Raw genomic sequence first — 27,544 nt, 5'->3', positions numbered from 1 at the left:
TAATTGAAAAGACTCACAGGACTTCATAGGATATAACCACAGAAGGCTTTTATTTCAGCAAGAGAAAGAAAGCACATAAAGATAAAAAGAGATCCAAACTTCCTGGCAAAGCTCCTTTCTCAGTGGCAGAGGACATGCTTTATCTTTGGGTTTTGAACTGCCAAGATACAAGTGAGAAACACTGGCCTTGGGAGTTGAGGCACAAGATTCCCAACGGGTCTTTTATACCCCCACTGGTGGATCAGATGAAACCAGCAATCTGTACATTTTCAAAACTGACATGAACTGCCTCCAGGGGACATTAAATAGCACAGTATACATAACTAGTTAGTGTACCTCATCCCATCTTGGCCAAGCGTCACTGCCGGACATCCAGGTGTCCCTGGAGATAAATGTGTAGCTGCCACAAACCAGCTGCAAGTTAACTGCTCTATCTCCAACAGGTAGAATAGTGCTTAGCACATAGTTGCTCAATAGATAGGTATTGATTTCTTATTTATAGAAATAAAAGAATGAATGAATCTTTCATATTTTATTTCTTTTCTGAACTGTTGTCTCTGATACTAGTTTGTCAGCATAAAACATGGTTGATGCTTGAATAACACAGGAGTTTTGATACTCTGCATAGACAAAAATCCATATATAACTTTTGACTCCCCCAAAACTTAACTACTGATAGCTACTGTCGACTAGAAATCTTACTGATAACATAGTCAATTAACACATAATTTGTATATGTATTATATACTGTACTCTTACAATAAAGTATGCTAGAGGAAAGGAAATATTAAAATCCTAAAGAAAAGAAAGCACATTTACAGTATTATACTGTAATAAGTCTGCATTTCAGTGGACCCATGTAGTTCAAACCTGTGTCGTTCAAGAGCCAACTGTACTGTCTCCTTTTTTTCTTTTTAGAGAAAGATACCAAGTCGGGGAGGAGGGATGTGAGGGGCAAAGGGAGAAGGAGAAAGAGAATCTTAAGCAGGTTCCACTTTCAGTATTGATCCTTATACAAGGCTCGATCTCAGGACCCTGAGATCATGACCAGAGCTGATACCAAGAATGGGATGCATAACTCACTGGGCCACCCAGGCACCCCAACTGGGATCTCCTTTTAACTCTAAAGAGAAGTTAGTTTGACGGAAACTGCCTTTATGGTAATGGGATTATTTTTCTTAGCTTGCTAAAGATTTCTCCCAAACTCTTCACTTTTTTAGCACTTAAGGTCTGAAAGTTCATGTAATTTTTGTGTTTTCTCTTTAATAATCATAACATTCTGTTTCCTTCAGGCCTGTTGATGAATTGATCCTTTTTTTCTGTTATAAACAGTACTTCATTGACATTTTGCACTATCTTTGCAAACATCTTAATTATTTCTATAGTCATAGAAGTGCGATTTCTAGATTAAAGGATATGTAAATATCTAAGACTTTTTTATCTTTAATTCTGAAAGTATATATACTTTCAGCAATCTTTCTTGTTAGCTTGGCTTCTGAATTTTTTTTTCTTGTGAGTTTGATTTAGAAGCAATACTCTACAATATTATTCCACTATCTAAAAATGTTGTCAGTAGCTGTTTTTAAAAGAGCTACAGCTGATTCTAAAACTCCCTAGCAAATGTTACAATCAAGCAATTTTAATTTTTCTGTTACCTTCTCTGGTTAAATATTATAATCAAGCAGTTTTCTTTATTACCATTGAAAGGTTTTTCATTTTAATTAAATTCTTAACTTTTTAGACTTTCATATGGTAGATCATCAGTGGAAATATTAAATTTAAAGCATGTTTATGGTATTTTAACATTTCAGTACAATTTTATGGTATTTTAGAATGCAATTAAAGTATATGCATAGCCCCAATGGTTTTTAATTTTGATTATACACCAAGAATATCATTGCTAATTTTATAAGTGTAAACATCTTATAAAGAAACTAACCAATTTTGTTGGATTTGTTTTTAAAGGTGTTAATTAATCTTCGCAACCCAAATTATGAAAATGGTGATTCTCTTAGTTTCAGGACTCATTTGGGTTTAATTCAAGTTCCTCTGAAAGTAAAAGACATCCCTGAATTGGTAAGTGTATAGTCATTCAAAATATTACATATTTTAGAAGACACTATTAGAAAAATATTCTAGTGCAGCAAGCAACAAGGACTGTCTGCTCATTAAATGAAGTGAAATGTTTCTATTGTAAACATACAGAGTGGGTTACTTTGCTAGTAGGACTAAAGATGAGCTCTCATGGACCTATATAAATGCTTTTTCTTTTTTTCTCATTTTAATCAACAGCATAGATTTATAAGACAGTTTGTTGAGATTCAGGTGTGTGATATATGGCAATAAAACTCATTGAAGCAACTTGTGAATTTTATTAAAAAATTTTAAGGAATGCTCATTTTATTTAATTCAACCAGCCTTTTATTAAGCTTAACCAAATGAGGCACTGAGGAAGATAAAGGGAAAGGAAGATGTGGGAGAGATTGTCTTTGTTCTGGAAACTGTCACATTCACACTCATAGGATACAATAGGTTATAACCTGGCATCAGGCTCACTTAGATTTGTAGAATAGTACAGGACAGAAAACATAGCATGTCTGTATGTCACATTTTGGTGAGGAAGTTTTAAAACAGCAATTACAGAAAGATGGGGAGAATTCCTGATGGCGGAGTTAAGAAATTATCACTCCCTTTCTTGCTAATCACCCCAAAGCAAAAAGGAGCACAAAACTATAAATACTATCTTTGGTGAAACTAGGAAACAGCTTATAACTCTGTTAATATATTCAGCTGGAGAGCTGGTAGGAAGATGATAACTGACTTAAACACAGAAGAAGATCAAGCCCATATGCCTCTCTCTGGAAGATGGGAGGAACAGATAAGAGGCATACTAATAATCAATTTATCTTCATCTCTGTATGTACCTTTTTTTGCTCTGCCTTATATTGCTGGAGCTAGATCTTACAAACACTCCTCTTTTGCTAACTGGCTTAATGTTAGGGTTTATCAGTTGAGGGTTAGGGTTGGGGGGCCTGCAAGACCATAACAGGAGAAAAGGCCTTCCCTTCCTGGATCCTATGTTCAGAAGGCAGCAGATCAGCTGCGGAACCAGCTAAGATTGTACCCTCTGGCAAATTTCTTCACCCACCCTCTCTAACCCCCATGCACATTCCTGGGGCAGCCATTCTTTATCCTTAAGAGACTGAATCTCATGGAATCTGAAAAAGAAAACAAACAAAAACCAGAAATAAACTCACAGATTCAGAGAACAAACTGGTGGTGTCAGAGTGGGGGGATGGGCAAAGTAGGCAAAGGGGATTAAGAGATATAAACTTCCAGTTACAAAATAGATAAATCACAACTCTGAAAAGTGCAGCTTAGAGAATATAGTCGGCTAATCGTGTAATAACTTTGTATGATAACAGATGATAACTACAACTTCTGGTAAGCATTTTGTTAAAAAAAAAAAGTCTGAATCTCAGTCTTGAGGGCAGAGAGCTCTTTCCTGAATTCTTAGTTCCTTCTTGGTTCCTTCTTCATCAGTCTAGAAATCATAGTTGCTTTCTACATTTGCTAATTCTGTTTTTCCTTGTCACATTTCTATTTTCTGACCAGACACTAATATAAGAAGCAAATTGATTTTCTCCATAGAACTTTGCAAAGGCTCAAGAATTGGAGACACCCCATGTTATAGAAGGTCTTGGTGAACCATAGGCTTAAAAAATGAGACTATGTGAAAGTCTGTATCAGGAGAGAATAGACCCCCAGACTCTTGGCACGTTGCATATTCAGGTGACTTCTCCTTCCCCAGAGACATATTTGTGAGAGAAAAAGAGTCAGAGAGGCTAAGAATTCAGTGACTTCCGATTTAAAGTAGTGCAATACTGAGACACTGTTTTGAAAACAGAGACACTAAGTGAAAGTTGATCAAATGGTGAGACTACTCTCATCATCTCCTGCCTCCATCACTGTGCCTGCTCAGTTCTTTCCCTTCACTGTGCCCATGCCCAATCCTTGCAGACTCCACTTCCGGGCACTTGTTTATTGCCTCATTCTAAATATGACTGACCAACCTAGGATCTCTAGATACTTGAAATCTTCCAATTTGAAAGGCAGAAGCAAAACTAAAGCGAAAAAATAAAGACAGCCAATTTAGAGAATGCATGCTTACCATGAGCACTAATAATTGTTTCAGTTTTGAAGTTACATTCACACTCACAGGATACAATAGGTTATAACCTGGGATCAGGTTCACTTAGATTTGTATAATAGTATGGGACAGAAAACAAAGCATGTCTGTATGTCAGGCTGAGAGTCCTTACAGCCAACCTCGTGCTACTTCCCAGTCCCAACAAGGAAGGCATGCGATTGGAAGTGACAAAGTAACATAGGCACAACATAGGGAAGTCTTATAGACAATAGGAACTGTTTCTTATGATACACATGAGCATAGCTTCCAAGTCCTGTCAAGAGACAACACATCAGGCAACTATGGCCTGTATTTTCCAATAGGTCTTTATAGCCCTATCAGTCTTCCATTTCATTTTTTTAAAGATTTATTTATTTATTTATGATAGAGAGAGAGAGAGAGAGAGAGAGAGGCAGAGACTCAGGCAGAGGGAGAAGCAGGCTCCTCATAGGGAACCCGATGATGGAACTCGATCCCGGGATTCCAGGATCATGCCCTGAGCTGAAGGCAGATGCTTAACCGCTGAGCCACCCAGGCATCCCTGCATGGTTTATTTTAGATTCTGGTTTGTCCATATGAGTATTGAATTTGGTGAGGCTTACTGAGTCATATGACCCTGTAACAGATGGCTTTCAAACCTAGTTCACAATATTGTATAGACTCATCCATGTTAAAAGGACATTTTTTAAATTAACTGAAACTTATTAACTCTAAAGTGAAGTTGTCAACTTATTCCTATTGACTGATTCAGTCATGTAGAGGCAACAGGTTGGATACTAGAGCTCAGCAGGGTGTTCAGTATTTATTGAGCCCCTCTATTCTGTGTCGCTTAGCACAATGCCAGTAGGGTACAAATATGTGCAAGAGACAGCCCTTTCCAGGAACTTCAGGTTAATGGGGAGATGGACAGTAAAAAGATAATTTCGATATGATGTGATCCTGTGCTTTGCTAGAGGTTTATAAAAGGTAATACATATGCAGAGAAAGTTGTTTATATTGGCCTAGAGTATCAAAGAAGGCATCCAAGAAGGCCTAATACCCTGGGTGAGTTTTGAAGGAAATCAGAGATTGGGGCACAGGTCTACTGATACCGAGTGAAAAATAGTACAGAACAGTTAAATAGAAAATGAATGTTCCGAGTTCTGTTTCTACATCTTAACATGTCTTAGCCTAAGCAAAATTCTTCACTATGATTACAGAAGCTAATATTGAAATGTGTCTTGAACCTAAGTCCCTTCTGTAGTAGAGAGGGCAAAACTATTAAATAACCAAATACCTTATCATTAATTCTAATGATTTCAATGAAAGAACAGTATTTAAAATAAGTAGAAGACTGGTTGAAAGCAGAAGAATAACATTAAATTTTTCTTTTTACCTCTTTAGTCATTAAAAATTGGAAACATAAATTGAAGTGCTTTTTTAAAGTACAGATAAAAATCAAGTTTAGTTAAAAGTTGAGTGTAACATCAGTTATTTAAAATCGATACAGAAATAAAATGAGTGTGCACGTTAGGCTGGATAACTCTTATGAGGGCACAAATAAATCATTAACTTAAATAATAATACATAATTATGAAAGATTAAAACTAATTCCATTTTTTAAAGAAGGAAGTTTGGTTTTAGCAATTAGAATAATAAAACTGAGGCAAATATTAATAGAAATATTTAATTAGGGAATAAAAATAATGTGAATTATATGGGGAGTTTGTATATTTAAAAAATAAAACATGATTTTCCCTAGACATTACTAAATAAGTGGAGGAAGTCTGGAGAATAAATCTAATTTATTCTTAGTTTAACAGAACACTTGATCGTCTAATTTTACTTAAAAATTAATTTAACTTGTTTTGGATATTTGCAGTGTTTAGTTGATTTAAAGTGGAATGAAGTCCAGTACCATAGAAAACACAGGTAGACAATTATGTTGGTAATTTTAGACAATGAATTTAGAAGACAAAATTGATAAATTCTACACATGCTCTGTGTGTGTGTGTGCGTGTGTTTCAGGAATAATTTGAGTGTTATTAGCTCTTTACTCGAAAGTGTAATTACCATGTCTTACTTTACTAATTAGTCTGTTGCTTAAAAATTCAAAATTTTGAACCAATGTATTACTCTTGAAAAGTTCAATAATATATTTTTTTTCTTTTTTAGATATTTGAATGAAGCAAAATTCATTTTACTTTGTGATTTTTATTTAAGCTGATGTTTTGAGGAAGCTGATTTTTTTAATATTATGTAGCAAAGTCTGAGATGTATGTTAATCCTGTGTTATTTTCCAGAAAGAATTTTTTGTTGAACTCGGCTTAACTACAGGACAGCTGGGTATAGATGATTCTACACAAGTGCCTCCTGGTGAGTGTTTCTCCCATACGGCATATAATTAATGATAAATGAGAGTGAATTGAAGGCTCATCTTGCCATTTCCAAATTAATCTAGTAACTTTTTTATATCTGAAAACCAAGCATAGTTTTTTTCTTCTTGATTACTGTTAATTATTGAATTGAATTCTGTATGTTGTCATTATCAGAATTCAACTAGATTTTATCTTTTTATTTGAAGGTCTTTAATTTTGAAAAGTCATTAGACATACTTAAGTCACTTTGTTGGCAAAATCATCGCTGGCACCATTCATATTTTCATGTACCGGCCATTATTACCTATTTTTATTACTGTTTGTATCACCAAGTTAATTGTATACTGATATTCTACTTGTATAAACTTAGGCTGTAAAATTAGTGTCTTTTAAATCTTAACCAAACAGAAAATTTCCCTAGCTTTTCTTTTTTTGTGCATAAATACTAAGTTTCTCATAAAAGACTAGATTGATATTTAGCTATGATAAACAAGAAGTAAAAATTGACTTAAAATACAGAAGGCCTAAATTGAAGTGGAATTGTTCTAGTCTTTTCTCCATCACCATCTAGCCCTGTGACTTGGACAAGTCACTTTACATTTTTGGACTAATTTTTTTCTCTGTAAAATAAAGATGTTGGCTATTTCTTATTGTTAATAACAATATAATTATAATTTCTTATTGTTAATAATGTTAATAATAATAAAAATATATAATAAACAGCCACTGAGTACCTATATGTTACATGTGTATTATCTCATTTTAATCCCAGCTGCTCTAGAACGAATGGACTGTTACTATTTTTAAAACTTTCTTAATGTATGATGTGTACAGAGAAGTACGGGGGCACCTGCCTGGCTTAGTTGGTAGTGTGTGATTCTTGATCTTGGGTTGTGAGTTTGAGCCCCATGGGTGGGTGTAGAGATTACTTTAAAAAAAAAAAAAAAAAGGAAAAGTACATGTATCATTGAATTTCTTATGAATTTTTTGTGAATTTTAAAATTCACACCTTTTAAAATACAACCCAGATCAATAAACCAAAGCTTCCCCATACCCTCTTTCAATCTTCCCTTTTTCAAAGATAACCACTATTCTGATTTCTAGCAGTATAGATTAATTTTGGCAATTCTTGAACTTCATATGAATGGAAGCTAAAATTATGGACCCTTTAATGTTTGACTTCTTTTGTTCCACGTTTGTGAGATTCAGTCATATTGTTGTATGTATTTGTGGGCCTTTTTTTTTTCTTTTTGCATTATAGTGTTCTGTATTAATATACCACACATCTATTTATCCATTCCACTATTGATGAGTATTTGGGAAGTTTCAAGTTTTGGGCTATTACAAATAAGGCTGCTATGAACATCCTAGTATGTTTCTTTTGGTGAGCATATATGTATACTCCTCTGTTGAGTATACACCTGGGAAGACAATTTCTCTCCTGGGGTTTCATAAGTTTGGCTTTGGTAGATAACTTCCAAAGAATTTTCAAAAATTGTAGTACCAGTTTACACTTCTACCAACTAGATATGAGAGTGGAAGTTGACCTTATGTGCTTGCTAATGCTTGATGTATGCCATCCTCTTTGTTGTGGTCATTCTGGTGGTATATAGTAGTACTGCATTATGGTTTTAGTTTTCTAGTATCATGTGAGGTGGAAGTATTACTACCATTTTAAAGTTGAAGAAGTGAGATGTTAAGTAACGTGCCCAAGGCTAGTAAGTGCTAGAACCAAGATTCAAGACTAACCAGTCTGCCTCCAGAGCCTGCTATTATATGCTGTCTGCTTTCCTGACACCTTTGGTAGTCTTTTCTCATTTTATTTTATTTTTGTCTTTTCTTATTTTAAAAGAAAGTATCAGATATCTTATAGAATAAGATATGCTATGGTTTAGATGTTTTTGTCCTTCTGAAATATTTTGAAGTTCTAACCCCCAAGGTGATGGTATTAGGTGAGGCCTCAGAAAAGTGATTAAGTCAAAAGGGTGGTACCATTATGAATAAGATCAGTGCCCTTGTAAAAGAGCTCTTTAGACCTTCTACCATGTGAAGACACAGAGAAAAGTCAGCAGTCTGCAACCCAGAGGAGAGCCTTCACCAGAGCCCAACCATACTGGCACCCTGATCTTGGAGTTCCAGCCCCCAGAACTGTACGAAATAAATTTCTGTTATTTATAACCCAGTCTGTGGGTGTTTTGTGGTAGCAATCTGAACAGAATAAGACAGATGCCTTATATTTCTGTTCATGGCCAGTACCATATATATAACAAAAAGAAAAGGAAATAATAATATAACCTTGAATTATATTTATGTTTCTCACTTTTGAAATAACTCTTAAGAATTGCTTAAAATTATTCTAAGCCCTGTAGTAGCTATGCTTTAGAAAGCCTAATTGTTTTCTTAATCTAGAATGTATTTCTTTCTTCTTTGATTCATTTATAAGACAACAAATGTGAGACCCTGCTAAGGGCCAGGGACTAGTGAACACATAGATGTGACAGTCTTTACTCTTGGGGAAGGTATAGTGGAAAGTAGGATTCAGATAAGAATCAGTGTGGTATTTGCTATTATTACATACAGGGGGCAGTTGGAACAGAGGAAGGAACACTGCATCTGCTAGAGGAGGCTGATAGTCTCTTTAGCTGATGCAGTTGTTTTTACTTTCTACTCCTCAAAGCAAGACTTCTAGATATTGGGTTAAATTGGTGCTTATCCAATGAGATTGATTTCAGTGATACATTACTTGGATTTTTACATGACTTGAGAATTGCTAATCAGCAGTTAGAAAGAAGAATGAGATCATGTATAACTACTTTTGCCTAGAATTCATTATTATTTTTATTTTTTTTAGTCTATGTGGCTTTGGTTAAATTGTAACAGTAATGCTAAGGATTTGAAATGTTGCTAATACTTGTGTTTGGCTAGAGGCAAGTTTCATATTTCTTCTTCTTTTTTTTTTTTTAAAAAGATTTTATTTATTTATTTATTCATGAGAGACCCAAAGAGAGAGGCAGAGGGAGAAGTAGGCTCCCTACAGGGAGCCTGATGTGTGACTCAATCCCTGATCCCAGGATCACACCCTGAGCAAAAAGCAGACGCTCAACTGCTGGACCACCCAGGTGTCCCAAGTTTTATATTTCAGATTAAGTTTATTTTGACTTAAGGCACTATATATCCTTATCTGTAAAAACATGTGTTTCATCAATGCTATTATTCAATTTTCATATTCAAAGTATATTTCCCACTTACTAACTTAACGGCCTTTATATAAAGTAGGAGAAAAATCCTTACCTTTTTAATACAGAATCCTTATTTAAAAATAATTTAAAATTTTATGTGGAATTTAAGAAACAAAACAGTGGAACACAGAAGAAGAGAGAGAAAAAGAAAGCAAGAAATAATCAGAGGGAGACAAACCATAAGAGATTCTTAATCATAGGAAACAAACAGGGGAGTTTGCTGGAGGGAAGGGGGTTTGGGGGATGAGGTAACAATGTGATGGGCATTAAGGAGGGCACGTGATGTGATGAGCACTGGGTGTTATACATAGCTGATAAATCACTGACCTCTACCTCTAAAACTAATAATACACTACATGTTAATTAATTGAATTTAAATTTTAAAAATTAAATAATAAAATTTTAAAAGATAATTTAACCTTTCTGCCTGTGGACACTGCCAAGTAAGCATTGTTAAAGTTTCTCCTCCCACCGCCATCATGTCTAAGAGTCTCCAAAAGAGCATGAGCAGCTGTAGAAGCTCTTCATCAGAAGTTTGAACTTTGAAACAACCATTGAAAGTCTGAGGAGCCATTCTGAGCAATGGGGAACACTTACAGACAATGTGGTAATGAGGGATCCAAACACCAAGCGCTCCAGAGGCTTTGGGTTGGTCACGCATGCCTCATGAAGAAGGTGGATGCAGCCATGAATGCAAGGCCATACAAGGTGGATGGAAGAGTTGTGGAACCAAAGAGGGCTGTCCCAAGAGAAGATTCTCAGGATCCCTGGGTGGCTCAGCAGTTTAGCGCCTGCCTTCAGCCTGGAGTCCCAGGATTGAGTCCCACATCGGGCTCCCTGCATGGGAGTCTGCTTCTCCCTCTGCCTGTGTCTCTGCCTCTCTCTCTGTGCGTCTGTCATGAATAAATAAATAAAATCTTTAAAAAAAAAAAAAAGATTCTCAAAGCCCACTTAACTGTGAGAAGGATTTTTGTTGGTGGCATTAAAGAAGACACTGAGGAACATCATCTAAGAGATTATTTTTGAATATGGGGAAAATTGAAGTGATTGAGATCATGACTGACCGAGATGGTGGCACAAAGCAAGGTGTGGCTTCTGTAACATTTGATGACCCTGACTCTGTAGACAAGATTATCACTCAGAAATCCCATAGTGTGAATGGCCACAAGTGTGAAGTAAGGAAAGCCCTATCTAAGCAAGAGAAGGCCTAGTGCTTCATCCAGCCAAAGAGGTCAAAGTGGTGCTGCAGACTTTGGAGGTGGTTGTGGAGGTGGTTTTGCTGGGAATAACAACGTCGGTCATGGTGGGAACTTCACTGGGCGAGGTAGCTTCGGTGGCAGTGTGGTGGTGGATACAGTGGCAGTGGGGCTGGCTAGGATGGATTTGGTAATGATGGAAGCGACTTTGGAGGTGGTGGAACCTGTCATGATTTTAGCAGTTACAACAATCAGTCCTCAAGTTTTGGACCCATGAAAGGAGGACATTCTGGAGGCAGAAGCTCTGGCCCCTGTGGTGATGGACGCCAATACTTTGCCAAACCCGGAAGCCAAGGTGGCTGTGGTGGTTCCAGCAGCAGCGGCAGCTAGGACAGTGGCAGAAGGTTTTCATTACTGCCAGGAAGCAAAGCTTAAGCAGGAGAGGAGAGCCAGAGAAGTGGCAGGGAAGCTACAGGTTATAACAGGTTTGTGAACTCAGCTCAGCCAAGCACAGGGGTGGCAGGGCCTAGCTGCTACAAAGAAGACGTGTGTTGGACAGTACTCCTGCGTATGGGCAAAGAACTCGAGGACTGTATTTGTGACTAATTGTATAACAGGTTATTTTCTGTAGAAAGTGTAAAACACTCCAACAAAGGATTTTAATGTAGATTTTTATTTTGTACCCATGCTGTTGATTGCTAAACGTAATAGTCTGATCATGATGCTGAATAATGTATCTTTTAAAAAATAAATAAGTAATTTAAAATTAGACATATTCATTATTCCTACAAACTCATGAATATGCATTATTTTAAATACACCTATACACATGTATGCATACTTACAGTGGAAACTATAAGACTCATGCTAAAAGGATGAGCAAGATCAGCATTGTTTCATAAGCTTTTATGATAAAGGAGGGGGTCGTATGTCTGATATTACTGTCTGAATATACATAATAATCTTACTACAAGGGTTTTTGCTAAATAGAGATTTTCTAGTTTGTTATTTCTAAAAGAAAAAAGCGTCTTTAGTTGGCTCAGCATTTCCATGAAGTGGAAGTGTCTTCCATGAAGTGTTCATCAGATAGATGTCCTGTGAAAAGGGGGGATCTCGCTGCCAAATAAGGTTTGGGAAAGATACACACTGTGTGTTACTGTTAGCCTTAAAGACTGTGAGAAATCCCAAGTAAACTTCTAACTCAGAATCTTCCCAATTCATCTTACCAGAGCACTTTTTTTTTCAAGCAAGATTTATTTGTATAGATGCATTATATAGATCTGTTAATATAGATAAATGTATTAACATAGTTAACAACAACATAACAAGCATTTTTTGAGTTGACGGATTGGAAATTCTGGTTCTGACTTTTTTGGGCTTTGTATTCTTGGACTCGAAAATAGCACCTAAAAAGCAAAATCTTTGTATGTCACATAACTGAATAAATAAATTCTATAAAGAAGTCTCCCTATTTTTATTTCATACTACTTTCAATGATAAAGCACTATCATCCAGTAGTGTCATCCACTTGTAAAAGAGACAAGAATTGGCTGACAATGTTTGATTCTTTGGTTATTAAGTCTTGGCAGTAATAGCTAATTAAAATGTGACTGGTATTGTTATTGTATATACAGTCTTTCAAATAAATATATTCAAATACTTTAGTTAGAGAAAATGATCATATGTTGGCAGGAACCCCAAACACTTTACCTGGTCATTGTATAATCTGCCCAACTAATTACTTCATAGCCATTAGGAACATAGTAAACTAAAAGAATAGGGTACTCTAGATCACATATTCTATTTAGTAAAACCAGGTTTATGGATAATTTTTTAAATCTAAAAAAATTAACACTGAAAATATTAACAAATGGAAGGATGAAGTATGGTACCATTTTATGTTTAGCTGGGCTGAACCTGGGGAATCACAGACCACGCTTTTTAGAAAACTGTGTTAAAATTTTAGTCCAGGACGATCTCCTTCTCCCTCAATGCCCAGATCTCACCACCAGCAGGCCACTAAGTTCAGGCAACTCTTTAAGTGTTCTGTGCATGAGCATTCTGCTCAGGAGGGAGTCAAGTGCCAACATACTCACCAGGTTGCTAGGGGATCCAGACCCTACTTACCTAGACAGTCACATGTGTGTTCATGGCCCTTAACACACAGTTATCCCATTCATTAGAAAAAGCCAACTAATCACTGTTGAGGAATCTAACAAATCCAATTGGTAGCTTCTCCTTCCTCAGATGGTGGAGAGAAAGAGGAAGAAAAAAAGTTGAAAAACTGATTTTCTCTGGGATGAGAAGACCTAAAAGCTTTCCCCCTCATTGTTTCATAATCTTTTTTTTTTGCTCTAATTTGCGAATAGCTTTTATAGTAGTATAATGCATATACTAAAAAGGACACAAATCCTGAATATTTGATCCGTGAATTTTTATGACGTGAACAACACACTTGTGAAACCTCCAATTAGATCAAGAAATAGAGTATTACCAGCATCCAAGAAGCCTCCAGGTACACTTCTAGACTTTGCCACCTCTGTGGGTAACAGTCCTGGCTTCTAATGTCATAGGGTAGTTTTACCTATTTTTTACTTTATAGATGTGGGATCATACGGTTGGTGATTTCTACTACTGATGGTCATTTGAGTTGTTCCCACTGTTTGGTCATTACCATCAGTGCTTCCATGAATATTCTAGTATGTGTCCCTTGGGGTGCATGTGCCTTCATTAAGGTATATACTTGAGAGTAAGCTGCTAATTGTCCTAGGATGTGCATACACTCGGTGTCAGTAGGTGCTGCCAGTTTTCCAAGTGGCTACACTGCTTTTACATTCCCATCACCTTTGTATGGACAGTTCATTTGCTCCATTTTCTTTGCGTGTAGAATTGTCCGTCTTTTTCATTTTCTAGTCATTGTGGTGGTGTGTATTTCATAGTGGTTTTATGCGGTTGAGCCTCTTTTCATAACTTTACCGGTCCTTTGGGTCTCCTCTTTTGTAAAGAAACTGTTCCCATGTTTTGCCTATTGTGTCAGATAGTTGTCTGTCTTTACCAGGAATTCTTCACAGGTTTTGGATACAAGTCCTTTGCCAGGTATATGTATTGCAGATATATTATCCTACTCTGAGACCTACCTTTTCACTCTCAGTAGTATCTTTTGATGAGCAGGAGTTTTTTTCTTTTTCTTTCTTTTTTTTTTTTTTAAGATTTTATTTATCCATTTGAGAGAGAGAGTGTGTGTGCAGGAGGGGAGGGGAGGGGCAGAGGGAGTGGGAGAAGCAGACTCCTGAGTGGGGACCCCCACTCAGGCTCAGTCCCAGGACCCCTGGGATCATGACCTAAGCCTATGGCAGACACTTAAACAACTGAGCCACCCAGGTGCCCCGTTTTTTTCTTTTTTCAATGTGGTTTACTTTATGATCTTTTCCCATTGTGATTGGTACTTTGCAAGCAAATCTTTGGGGCACCTTGGTGACTCAGTCAGTTAAGTGTCCAACTCTTGATTTCATCTCAGGTCATGATCTCCAGTGTGGTGGGATCCAGCCCCACATTGGGGTCCACGCTCAGCATGGAGTCTTGAGATTCTCTCTCTCCCCCCTCCTCCTCCACCTGTCTCTTGAGTGCTCACTGTCTCTCAAAATGATTAAAAAAATAAATTCTTTATAAAAAAAGCAAATGTTTGTTTCTCCCATATAATCTTTTAAAATGGCATTTGTATAGTGGGATTTTACCTATAATAGCATTAAGGCTTTTTTTAGACATACTTTCATGGCAGATTAGAGAGCAGAAGTAGGGCTTTGCAAATGAAGCTGTCAAGATGAGTAGACATATTTCTGTTGTGAAAAGATACTCTGTTTTATTTTAACAGTTATCAGTTTTTGCTTCTGATTAAATATACTTAACCCATTTTTAATTTCCAAGAACTGTAAACAACCTAGAAAAATTTTTCTGCATATAAAGATATTCTTAGTTTTCTATAGAGCCATTCAGCTTTAAAACAGTACCAGTAGCCAAATATATACCTAATATTGTTCTAAATATGGCTGATCATATTTATATCTAATAATTTTATTCTATAATTTTTAGAACTTTTTGAAAATGAGCATGTACGTATTGGGCAAAAAGGTAAGTTTTTGATTATACTTATAAAACTATACTGAAAATGAAACCATCTCAAGTAAATGTCTGCATTCTGTACCTCCAACTAAAATTCAATCTCTGAAGATCTAAAAATCTAAAAAAGAGTAATATTTAACTGCGTAGCTAATATAATGGTAATCTTTTTTTATGGGAATCTTTATAAAGAGGAAAAATGCATCATTTTGGCTTCATCAATAAATGTTAGATAAAGAAGTACACAGATGGCTCACTAAAAAGGAAATAATAAATGCAGACACATATTCTTCTAGAATGTTAGCTTATTCCATTCAGCAGTAGAATTTCATTTTAAAATCAAAGAGGCAGGCTTTCTCTTTGATGCGCCCACACACTTCTCATTAGTGTTAATGGGAATATGCCCCTGCATCAGGAGAAACTATAACTTTCATACATCTTGATGACTGTTCACAACAGTGAGACTTAATAACCAAAGCGGCTCTTAGTGTTCTGGGGAATAATTTTCCCTGTCTTTTGAAGATTCTTTTCCTTGTTTTTATAAATCTTGTTTTGTCTTTGAAATATGAAATGTAGATAAGTCTTTGTGTCAGAGTCTACCTTCTATGGCAATTATATTGTCCTATATTAAACTCCCTAGTTCAATTTTTCAAAATCATATTTATTCAAAGCTTCATCATTTTCCCTTCATGTTTGACATTTGCATTAAACACAATAGCAAGTTAAAGAATATGTCTCATCTATTTTACATGATCCCTTTATTTCTTTTGGTTATGTCATTTTCATTTAGTATAAGCTTCCTCCCCCCCTTTTAAGAAGAAGATAATAAGAAAACACTATGTTAGATAAACATCAGCAGTTGTCTGGTATGTCTTATTTTGCTTTTTTTGTTTTGTTTTGTTTGTTTTAGGAGAGATTGTCTTTCCATACTTAATAGCTGGTATTTTCATTAAAGAAAATAAAAATGAAAATGAAAGCAAAAGGATAATGTATTAATTTTGTGAACGTGGCTACTTACAAATAGTTTTTGACCTTCTTAAAAGTTATCAGATCTTATATTTATTTATTTTTACCTCTTTTTAAAAAGCTATCTCTTTTCTGTTGATTTTGGGAGATAGCTAAGAAGTTATCTAATAGATTAGATATCTTACATCCTTCATAATTCTTAACCATAATACTTTAAATATCGTACTACTTCCAAATACTAGAACATTCATCACTTAGAGAATATGCATTAGAGATATGAGTTTTTTATAAATATGACTTTACTTGATCATGCAATCCAAAGATTGTTTTATATATATATATATATTATATATATATTATACACACACACACACACACACACACATGCATATAATCACTAGTTTCAGATCTGTGGAGCTATAGTTAAAGCAAAGTGATTTCCAAGTACCTACATGAAAAACTTTTACCAGATTGGGTAGGAGGTGGAGGAATGTAGGGCTTGACGTGTATAGGGCTGTAAATAGGGCCACTTCAAAATTCAGAGAGTTAAAGAAGGTTGTCAAGACGTGATGTTACATATAAAAAGGAAATGTTAGCGTCCCCAGAGATTCTTAATTAAGAATTTCAGTGTTATTTCTGACATTATTGAATTTTCTAATGAGATTTTTCTATACTTTGACAGTCCTAGCAGAACAAGATAGTGCTGCTGCTCAGCAATATATCAGACAAGGAAGCCCTACAGCACTGAGAGCAGAATTATGGGCTCTCATTTTGAATATTTCCAGTCAACCTGAGGTAAGAAGAAAAAAGGGTGGGCCAAATTTGAGCTATTAATATTTTATTCTGCAATGACCAGTTATTCATAATAGAAATACTTTTCTTTTTTTTCCTCTACTTTGCTTTCTTATTCTAACATATTTACCCCCTCTTTTATTTTCAAAATCACTGTAGTTTTGAGTTTTAAGACAAGATTAATAGAATTTAGTCACTGTGCTTCATGTAGAAATTTTGTTATTGATTATTAGTTGGACACTTTAAACTTATGGGTGCAAAACCCAGTAAATAAAATGATAAGAAATGTAGTCTGCCAGTGGAGATCAGTGAAGACATATGGTAGAACTGTGTTGTTAGAACAGGAAAAAATAAAGAACGACCACCCAGCATATGTAAATGAGCCCTTTTTCCTTATAGTTACTTTTGTAATGTGCTATTTTTATGGTTCTAAAAACTGACAGATTATGTGGGAATAATATTTTTCTAAGTATAGGAACATTTTATTTTAGGAAATAAAATGAATACAAAGAGAAATCACCAATAGGTAATAGAATCAATAAGGAAAAATTCTATGATGTTGATTCTTTTGAAAAAAAAATTTTTTTTTTTGCTTTAAGCCCATTGATCATATAATCCATCCATTTGAAGATTTTAATAAATAGCGAATTAATACTTCCCCACCTAGTTAAAAGCATGTGTTTTGGAATCATATGGATCTGGTTTCAACTCCTACCTCACTCAATTTATTTGAAATGTGCCATTGAGTGAGGTAAATTTCTTGAAACTTCAATTTATCCATACTTAAATATAGGTAATAATATTTATATCATAGAGTGGTTGTGATTAAATGAAATGTTGTGTTATGTTAGTCTTCCAACATAGTGCCTGACACAAAGGGTCACCATTAATGGTAGTAATAAAACAATACTTACATATTGCAATATTATTTTGTTACAAATTAGTTATAATTTATAATGCAGTTTTTAAGAGAATTAAATATTATTAATATTATTATAAAAACTACCTCTAACCTTTGCAAATTATGTATTCATGTGCTTGTGTGTGTATGTTTGTGTTTTAAATCTCTCTCTGTGAAACAGCACTGTCAAAAATTACTTACTTTTTGAAAGAATAAATATGATTTATTTCAGAGAAGTTTTAGACCAAACGATATTGCTGGTCTTTTGTGATGACACTAAAAGTAACTGTTTATAGAATAGATGCTGAGGGTATATTGGGCATTTTTTGTGAGTTTATCAACTCTTGGGGAACAGATGGTAACTCTTATTCTGATCCAACTGTACAGATGACTTACCAATTTCACTAATCAGGATCTAGATTAACAAAATCTGCCTTTCCAGAGGCTTGTGAAACAAATTTAGAATTTTTCTGGAAGTATCACCCTAGAATAAAAGTAGTAATCCCAGGTAATAATTATTTAGTATGATGTTTAAAGGCAGTTTTTACACTTGAATTTTGGAGCTAATGGTTATCTTGATTTTTAAATGCAAAATGGCGGGATCCCTGGGTGGCTCAGCAGTTTTAACTCCTGCGTTTGGCCCAGGGCCTGATCCTGGAGACCCAGGTTCGAGTCCTACATCAGGCTTCCTGCATGGAGCCTGCTTCTCCCTCTGTCTCTGCCTCTCTCTCTCTCATGAATAAATAAATAAAATCTTTTTAAAAATCAATAAATAAAAAATAAATGCAAAATGGCAAGTTTGTAAATAGAGATAAATATTTTCAGAAAAGCAGTTTTGATTTTATTGAATAAAACACTTTCCATCACTTACATTTATTTTCAACTGTAAAAGTATTACCTCAACAAACTGGAACAAGCAATTCCAAAATAATTGTTTTAAGTAGCACATTAGAGGGAGAAGGGGGGGGTGGGAAGAGAAGAAGAATTTGCTTCTAATCAAGAATACTTTATCAGAACTCTTTGTTTTCAATTACTTTTCAATCACTTAAAATAAGCTACACATATAAAAGCATCATTATTAAGGAGTTTTCTCATTAAGAAAATATGTGATGAGTTTAAAATGATTGCTTTTATGTATTTTCTTTTATGCAAATCTCTAGGTGTGTATCAAAATATTCTTTATTTAGTATTTAAAATTTTGCTTAATTTCAGTTTGCTAATTTAAGAATACAGAAAATTTTTCTATACTTGGCTCTAGGTACTCACTTACTGATAAAATAGCCAGGGCTAGTACTAATATTTAACATTTTCTTTAGTGAGTTCAAAAGGTTCTCCACAACCTTACCCCGGTCAACGACAACTCCTGACCTTCATTCTCCTCCATACTTCTTTTCAGAGTCTTAGCAAAGAGAAGTCTCGCCTTCTCCTACCCAGAAAAAAACAGAATCATCCTGAGAAACTCATTTGGATTCCTTCAACCACACCTGTTCTTGCCTCCTCTACTTTTATAGCTAAACCTTTTGAAAGAAGAGTCTATGCTGGCGGCATCTGCTTCCTTAAAATCATTAATTACTCTGTCTACTGTAGTCCTGGCATATACCCCCCTACATGATTATAACTGCCCTAGCTAAAGTCACCAAGAAACAGTGGACACAGTTTAGTCTTTATGTCTGCTGCATTTGATACTTTTGTCTCCTCTGCCCTTGGGATATTCTTGGTCTTTAATTTAGTTCACACTGTTTACTTAGTTATTCATCCTCCTTTTTCTTGGTGAGTGTGTGTGTGTGTGTGTGTGTGTGTGGTCTGTGTGTCTGTGTGTCCATTTGAGTTCCTTTTTTGGACCCTAAGGGCTTGTCTTTCTGAGAATTGCACTTTGATCCTCTTTTCATTCTGTACATGTTCCCTGGACTGTCTCATCCACAAGTTACTTACCCCCTAATGGCTTTGACTCTGTTCAACCAAACTCTCTTAAGCTTAAAACTTTTATTTGCAGTTACAGAACTCCAATGTCTGTTCTGAAAGAATGCCAGACTCTTAATGTCTAATAGAAAAGGCATAATCTTTACCTTGTTGTGTTGGTGGTCCTCCAAGAGATGCTCTATTGTCTGTCTTTGCACCACTGATTCCTCTTCCTGAAAAAAACCTTTTCATACTTATGTCTGCTTAGAGACTCCTATTCATCTTTCAGACACAGCTTTATGCCATCACATTTTCTGAGAAGTCTTTCTAACATTCTCTCCCCTACTTTCCATCACCATTATAGTTAGATATTTTCTTCTCTTTTTTTCCGTCATAACAAGGGCAGGAGCAGAGGCCCAAAAACAGAGAAATGTACCATACTTCTTCTGTTTTGGCTGCCACCCTTTCCAGGTTGAGTGCCTGAGGACAGAACTTTTTTTCCTCTTCACCATCTGTAAATGTCAGTATCTTGTACAGTGTCTAGATGCTTATTAATAAGCCATAAAATGTTAGGAATGTTCTTTGAGGTCTTTCATTTCCTGAGAATACATTTCTTTTTTTTCTTCAGTTAAAGAGGTAGTGTAAGTTTGCATAAAATACCAAACAAATATATGTACTAAACTTTAAATAGTCTCTGATACTAAAAATTTGGGCTATTTTCTTTTTCAGAGATTGCTTTTTATAATTTATTACTCTTAAATATCTATATTACTAGAGCTAATATAAAATACTCTAAAAATATCCTGTTGTGTTATTAGTAAGCATAGCATTTTATAAATGCTTATGTATTTTATAGAATAAAATTAAGCTATTAATATAAAAATTACCCTTATCACTATAACATTGTTAAATTTTAACTCTTCTATCCACTTTTTCTTTCATTTTATATGGATAAATTACACTAAAAATTACTGAAACCAAACACCATAGACTGGAATTAGGAGGACTAGTTCAATCACTAGCCAGTTCTGTAATTTTGGCTAAGGCAGTTAACTTTACCAGATCTCATATTTTTAATGTGCAAATAAAGCACACATAGTAGATATTTCTAAGGTCCATCAGGTCTCAAATTCTCTGATACATCATTTTTTCTCTCAAAAGTAGATTTTTGTCAGCACTGTTACATGTTAGGAATTATAAATGTTGAGTTATTTATGGCATTTTTAAAAAAAGACTTTATTTATTCATGAGAGACAGACAGAGACAAAGAGAGACAGAGACATAGGCAGAGGGAGAAGCAGGCTTCATGCAGAGAGCCTGATGTGGGACTCGAGCCCAGAGTCCTGGGATTATGCCTTGAGCCAAAGGCAGACGCTCAACCACTGAGCCACCCAAGCGTCCCTATTTATGGCATTTTGAAGATGTATTTCTTTATGGAAGCATACAGCACTAAAATTAGAATTTTAATGACTTGCTTTTATAAAATATTTATTAGCTTTCTAGCATTGGTCATGAAGGATGTTTATTGTTAATTTATAATAAAAAGCATTACAAATGCAATTACTAATTACTATTTAGAATAGCAATTAAAATGAAATTCTCTGGGAATTTATGAATTATACCAATAATGTAGATATGAGTGTGTTTGCAGTATATATTATCTAAAGAAATATTTTCTTTGATTTTACCTCACTTTTTTATGTTAATAGAAATGTAAACCCACAATTTTTAAAATAGCAAATTAAATAAATAATAGCAAATTGAAATCACCCAGGGTACCTCGGTGGCCCAGTTGTTTAAGCATCCGACTCTTGGTTTCAGCTCAGGTCATGATCTCAGGGTTGTGAAAGCAAGCCCTGTGTGGGGCTCTGCACTCAGCAGGGAGTCGGCTTGACACTCTCTCCCTCTCCATCTGCCCCTCCCCCTTTCGTGCACATGTGCATGCTCTCTCTCTAAATTAAATAAATCTTTAAAAAATACAAAATAAGTTAAAATCACTCAAAATTATTAAGACTTCCCTTTTTGGAGCAATTTTAGGTTCATAGCAAAATGCTAGGAAGGTACAAAGATCTCATATACCTGCTGTGTCCCACACATGCATCGTCTCCCCAGTTGTCAACACCCCCCACCAGAGTAGCACATTTGCTACAGATTGGTGAACTTATATTGACATATCATAATCACCCAAAGTCCAGTGTCCACCTTAGGGTTCATCTTGGTGTTGTACATCCCAAGGGTTTGGACAAATGTATAATGGCAGGTATCTATCCTCACAGTATCATATAGAATATTTTTACTGCCTTCAAAATCCTCTCTATACCACCTATTCATCCATTCCCCTCCAACATGCTAGCAATTACTAATCTTTTTACTGTCTACATGATTATGCCTTTTCCAGAATGCCATATAGTTGGAATCATGAATTATGCAGCCTATTCAGATTGGCTTCTTTCACATAGTAAAATGCATTTAAGGCTCCTCTATATCTTTTCATGACTTGATGGTTCATTTCTTTTTAGTGCTGAATAATATTATATTGTCTGGGTATACCACCATTTATCCATTAACCTAGTGAAGGACATCTTGGTTGCTTTCAACTTTTGGCTACTATGAATAGTGATAGTAGTTACTATCTGTAGTTAGATAGTAGTAATTAGGTAGATAGTAGTTACTATCTGTAAACATGAGTGCAAGTTTTTATGTGGACATAAAATTTCAACTCCTTTGAGTAAATGCCAAGGAGCAAGATTCCTGGATTGTATAATAATAGAATGTTTAGTTGTTTTTTTTAAGATTTTATTTATTTATTCATAGAAACCCAGAGAGAGAGAGAGAGAGAGAGAGGCAGAGACACAGGCAGAGGGAGAAGCAGGCTCCATGCAGGGAGCCCGACATGGGACTCGATCCCGGGTCCCCAGGATCACACCACGGGCCACAGGCGGCGCCAAACTGCCGCACCACTGGGGCTGCCCCTAGAATGTTTAGTTTTATAAGAAACCACCAAATTGTCTTTCAAAGGGGCTGTATCATTCTGCACTGAGACCAGCCAGGAACATGAGTTCCAATTGTTCCACTTCTACCAGCATTTGGTATTTTCAGTGTTCTAGATTTGGGCCATTCTAATAGGTGTGTAGTGGCATTTCATTGTTCTAATTTGTATTTCCCTGATGACATATGATGTGGAGTATCTTTTAATATGCTTGTTTGCCATCTGTATATCTTCTTTGTTGAGGTGTCTCTTTCTTAGTTAGCCTGGCTAGAGGTTCATCAGTTTTACTGATCTTTTCAAAAAACCAACTTTGTTTTTGTTTTTAAGATTTTATTTATTTTAGAGAGAGAGGGCTGGATGTGCACACATGTGAGTGGGGGGAAAGGGAAAGGGAGAGAGAATCTCAGCAGACTCCCTGCTGAGTACACTTGATCCCACAACTGTGAGATCATAACCTGAGCTGAAAGCAAGAGTCAGACACTTAACCAACTGAGCCACCCAGGGCCCCAGAACCAGCTTTGGCTTTGACGATTTATCTGTATTGATTTTTCTGTTTTCAGTTTCATTTATTTCTGCGCTAAATATTATGATTACCTTTTTCTATTTACTTTGGATTTAATTTGCTTTTCTTTTTCTAGTTTCCTAAGGTGGAAACTTAGATTATTGATGTTAGATTTTTCTTATTATCTAATATATTCATTCAGTGCTATAAATTTATCTTTAAGCACTACTTTCAGTGCATCCCACAGATTTCCATGAGTTGCATTTTCATTTTCATTTAGTTCAAAGTATTTTAAATTTATCTTGAGAGTTCTTATTTGACCCACAAGTATATTGTTTAATCTTCAAATATTTGGTCATTTTCCAGCTGTCTTTCTGTTTTTGATTTCTAGTTTAATTCCATTTTTTAAAAGAATTTATTTATTTATTCATGAGAGACACAGAGAGAGAGGCAAAGACACAGGCAGAGGGAGAAGCAGGCTCCATACAGAGAGCCTGCCGCAGAACTCAATCCAGGGACTCCAGGATCACATCCTGGGCCGAATGCAGGCGCTCAACCACTGAGCCATCCAGGTGTCCCTAGTTTAATTCCATTTTGATCTGAAAGCAGACATTGTGTGACTTTCATTCTTTTAAATTTGTTAAGGATGTTTTATGACCCAGAATTTCATTCATCTTGGTGAATGTTCATCATGAGCTTGAGAAGCATGTGTATTCTGCTGTTTGTTGAATGAAGTAATGTATAGATGCCCATTATATCCAGTTAATTGATGGTGTTGTTGTGTTGAACTTTATCCTTACTGATTTTCTACCTGCTGAATCTATTCATTTCTGATAGAGAAGCAAAAGAGTTTTATTTCCATCAGAAATATATGGTTTATTTAATAAATGAGAGTGATAATTAACCATTTTCCTGAAAGAAAACAGACTTTTTGTTTATGACATACAAAAGTAAATTTCAGATACATTATATTTAAATAAAAAATAACGATTTTAGAAAAAAAAATATTTCTATAAACATGTGGTGGGATAGGCTCGCCTAAGGTAAGCAAGAAAACCCAAGACATAAGGAAGTTTTAAAAAAATTTGCCCGTGTATACCATCAGTAAGAAACAACACCTTTGGGCAGCCCCGGTGGCGCAGCGGTTTAGCGCCACCTGCAGCCCGGGGTGTGATCCTGGAGACCTGGGATCGAGACCCACATAGGGCTTCCTGCATGGAGCCTGCTTCTCCCTCTGCCTGTGTCTCTGCCTCTCTCTCACTCTCTCTGAATGAATAAATAAATAAATCTTAAAAAGAAAAAAAAAAAAAGAATCAACACCTTTTTTTGAAGAAAAAGTATTTGTAATACAAATGACAAAGGGTTAATCCACATTATGAATAGCCCAAAAAATTAGTAAAATAAATATAATCTAATAGGAAAGTAGGTGTTATGAAAGGCAAATCATTAAAGTAGAAATCAAATGCCTAGTAAACATAGGATAGGATGTTCAACTTTATTGTTATTTGGGAAAGCGCAAATTAACACAGTAGTAAGACTCCAGTTTTCATCCGTGAGAAAGTTAAAAGAGGTGAGGATATAGGTAAACTGTGTTCTCATATGTTGCTGGTGGGAATTTGAAATGGTGATTTTTGGAAAATGGTCAGGCAAACTGTAGCTAAAGATAGATTTAACCTTTGCCAGTGTATCCCACAGATACAAAAGCACATGTGAATAAAGATATTTATTACAGTGTTACTTGTAGTGACAGGCAAATTCTGTATCCATATATAGCAGAGTTATTAAATAGTGATCTATGCCACAGCTTTAAAAATATTAATGTGTATGTAGCTATTAAGAAGAAAGATAGGGCAGCCTCAGTGGTGCAGCGGTTTAGCACTGCCTGCAGCCCGGGGTGTGATCCTGGAGACCTGGGATTGAGTCCCGTGTCAGGCCCCCTGTGTGGAGCCTGCTTCTCTCTCTGCCTGTATCTCTGTCTATCTCTGTCTCTCTCTCTCTTTCTCTATGAATGCATAAATATAAAAAAATCTTAAAAAAAAAAAAGGAAGAAAGATAGATGTATACCTGTTACGTAGAAGGCTGACCCTGTTATATGGCTAAGTTAGAGAAGCTGAATATGAGTATGGTATGATTTCAGTTTATGTTAAAAAAAAAAAAATGACGACCCAAATCCCCACATACAAGTATGTATTTATACAGCATAGAGAAAGCTATGGAAGAAAACAGATTACAAATTCTAATAAACACAATACAAATAACATTAGTTTCTTTGGGAAGGTAGAATGGAAAAAGGAAGGATTATTTTTTCTTTATAGCTTTATATTGTTAACAGTCACATATCAGTTTGTGATTTTAAATTTATTTTATTTTTAAAAAGAGGCATTACTCTAAACTTACTAGCTTTTCCATTCTAATGTTTCCTAGAAAACATTGGAGTATAATACTAGGCTCTTTATCAGTTGTCTTTATCAATTGGTATTTTAATTAGATACTGTTCCTGTTTTTAAGAATGTTATTTTACTCTAGGAGAGAAATTAATTCAATAGATACAGTGGGAGTTTAATGAAATAACAAAATAATCTTGCCTCAGTTGAGAAATCAAAACATCATAAATAAGAGCGAAGTAAGGCATTTTATTAAAATAAAATGACTAAAAATAGCCAGTAAATCTCCAGATTATCTTCAGGCAAAGGGCACTTTTGACCCAAATCAGAGAATTGTGTATTAAGCATCTTTCAAGATTAAGAAATCATATTTCAGGAAACATAGAGTCAGACACCATCCTGCCAAGGCAGCTGCACACAGCAGATCTTCTTTGTCCCATACGATCCTGTCCCGTAGCTCTTACTTGTCTGAAGGAATGTCTTCAGCAAGAATCATACAGAGTGGCGTGTACTAGTGGAGCCAAGCAGTTTGGATATGGGCAGAAACCAGGGCTAAAAGTGCCTGAGAAAGGACTGGAGGGATGTGTAGGAACACAAGGCCAGCTAAAGCAATGAGATGATACTTCCATCTATCTTTAAGACAGCTGTAATCTGCTTGATCCTTACCTTTTTTTTTGAATGCCCTGACCAACAATTAACCTGATGTTTAACTGGATTATAGTCTAAAATCCCTCCTCCCATTTTCCCTCCCTCCTTCCCTGTTTTTCCTTTTCTCCCTTTTTCTCTGCTTTCCATCTTCTATCTCTTTTTCTATGTCTGATTCTTTATTAAATTAAGCATTAGCCTGATCTTTTCACTGTGTACCACTAATCAGATTTTATGGTGTATTAGACCATATTCTGATATTTTAAAACCTGACTTCTTTTGTATACTGTGATTAATTTTACTAGCAGGGATGATTTAGTATGTTTAACCTTTTTATTTTGTAATAATTTAGATATTAGCAAAGCAGTATAGAGTAGTCCTTCTGGGTTTTTGCATAGGTTCTGGGGCCAGGTTTCCTGGGATCAAATCCTACCACCTTTGTGGTCTTGGTGGACAGCTTTTTTCCTCAAGATCTGTTTCTCAAATATAAATGGGAATAATACTCATTGAACTATTTTATTTTGTTGGTATGGGATTAAATGAGTTAACCCATGTATGGTAGGTAAAATAGTTTCTGGCACCTAATAATTAATAAGTATTGTATTTGCTATCAAAGTTAAATTATAGTTAATCAGTTTAGCAGACAATTGATTGAATACCCACCAAGTACCCAGATCTTATGCTAAGTGATGGGATTAGGTATATTTATTGAGTATCTACTATTGGCGAGGCATGGAGGATGTAATAGTGAATAAAATGAAGTCTTCAGAATGTTTATAATACTATTAATGATGATTATATATTAAAATTTGAGGCTGACTTTATTAATGTGATTGACCTTAAATTTTGTTTGTTTGTTTTACTTTTAATCTAGGATATCTTGTATTATGAGCAGCTTAAGACAAATGTGATACAACATGACCTTTTGGTGGACAGTCTAATCTATAAAGTAAGTAAAGGTGTACATAGTTTTCTCATTTCAGTAATATCATTAAACTATCGAGAGTCTTTTAACACGGGCCTGTACTTTGTATAACACATGTTAACCTTGAAAAATAATTGTAAGCGATCATTGGTTGTACTTGTAAAGTTAAGGTTCATCTTCAAGATTTGTAGTCTTCAGTCAATACTGTCCTCCTTCCCTTTGAAGCTGTCCTCATGATCCTTTCCTGGTACTCCTGTTTTTTTATTAAAAGAATGATAAACATTTTGTGTTCCTATATATTCAAGTTTTCCACATAAACCGAATAAAAATGCAACTAAGAAAAACCAGACTATATTTTTCACAGCCAAAATCAGACTAATATTTTTATCTTATTTGTATCATGATTCCTTAGGGCCTATTTCATTTTCTTGTATTGAATTCATT

At 35.3% G+C, this 27,544-nt stretch overlaps 1 protein-coding gene across 4 annotated transcripts in view; it reads left to right on the top strand.

Moving 5' to 3' along the window:
• Positions 1-27,544, top strand: part of TBC1D19 (TBC1 domain family member 19) — a 141,808-nt gene that overhangs the window by 53,871 nt on the left and 60,393 nt on the right. For all 4 annotated transcript variants that reach the window (XM_072808495.1, XM_072808491.1, XM_072808505.1 and 1 more), the window contains 5 exons: positions 1,966-2,076; positions 6,472-6,544; positions 15,071-15,109; positions 16,746-16,858; positions 27,050-27,124. In XM_072808495.1, the coding sequence (XP_072664596.1) occupies positions 1,966-2,076; positions 6,472-6,544; positions 15,071-15,109; positions 16,746-16,858; positions 27,050-27,124 (411 nt within the window). The remainder of the gene's footprint in view (positions 1-1,965; positions 2,077-6,471; positions 6,545-15,070; positions 15,110-16,745; positions 16,859-27,049; positions 27,125-27,544) is intronic.

Source organism: Canis lupus, chromosome 2 (genome assembly GCF_048164855.1).
Source record: "Canis lupus baileyi chromosome 2, mCanLup2.hap1, whole genome shotgun sequence".
Taxonomy (NCBI): Eukaryota; Metazoa; Chordata; class Mammalia; order Carnivora; family Canidae; genus Canis; species Canis lupus.
Note: the sequence above shows the minus strand (reverse complement) of the source record. Positions and strands in the feature narration are given on the sequence as shown.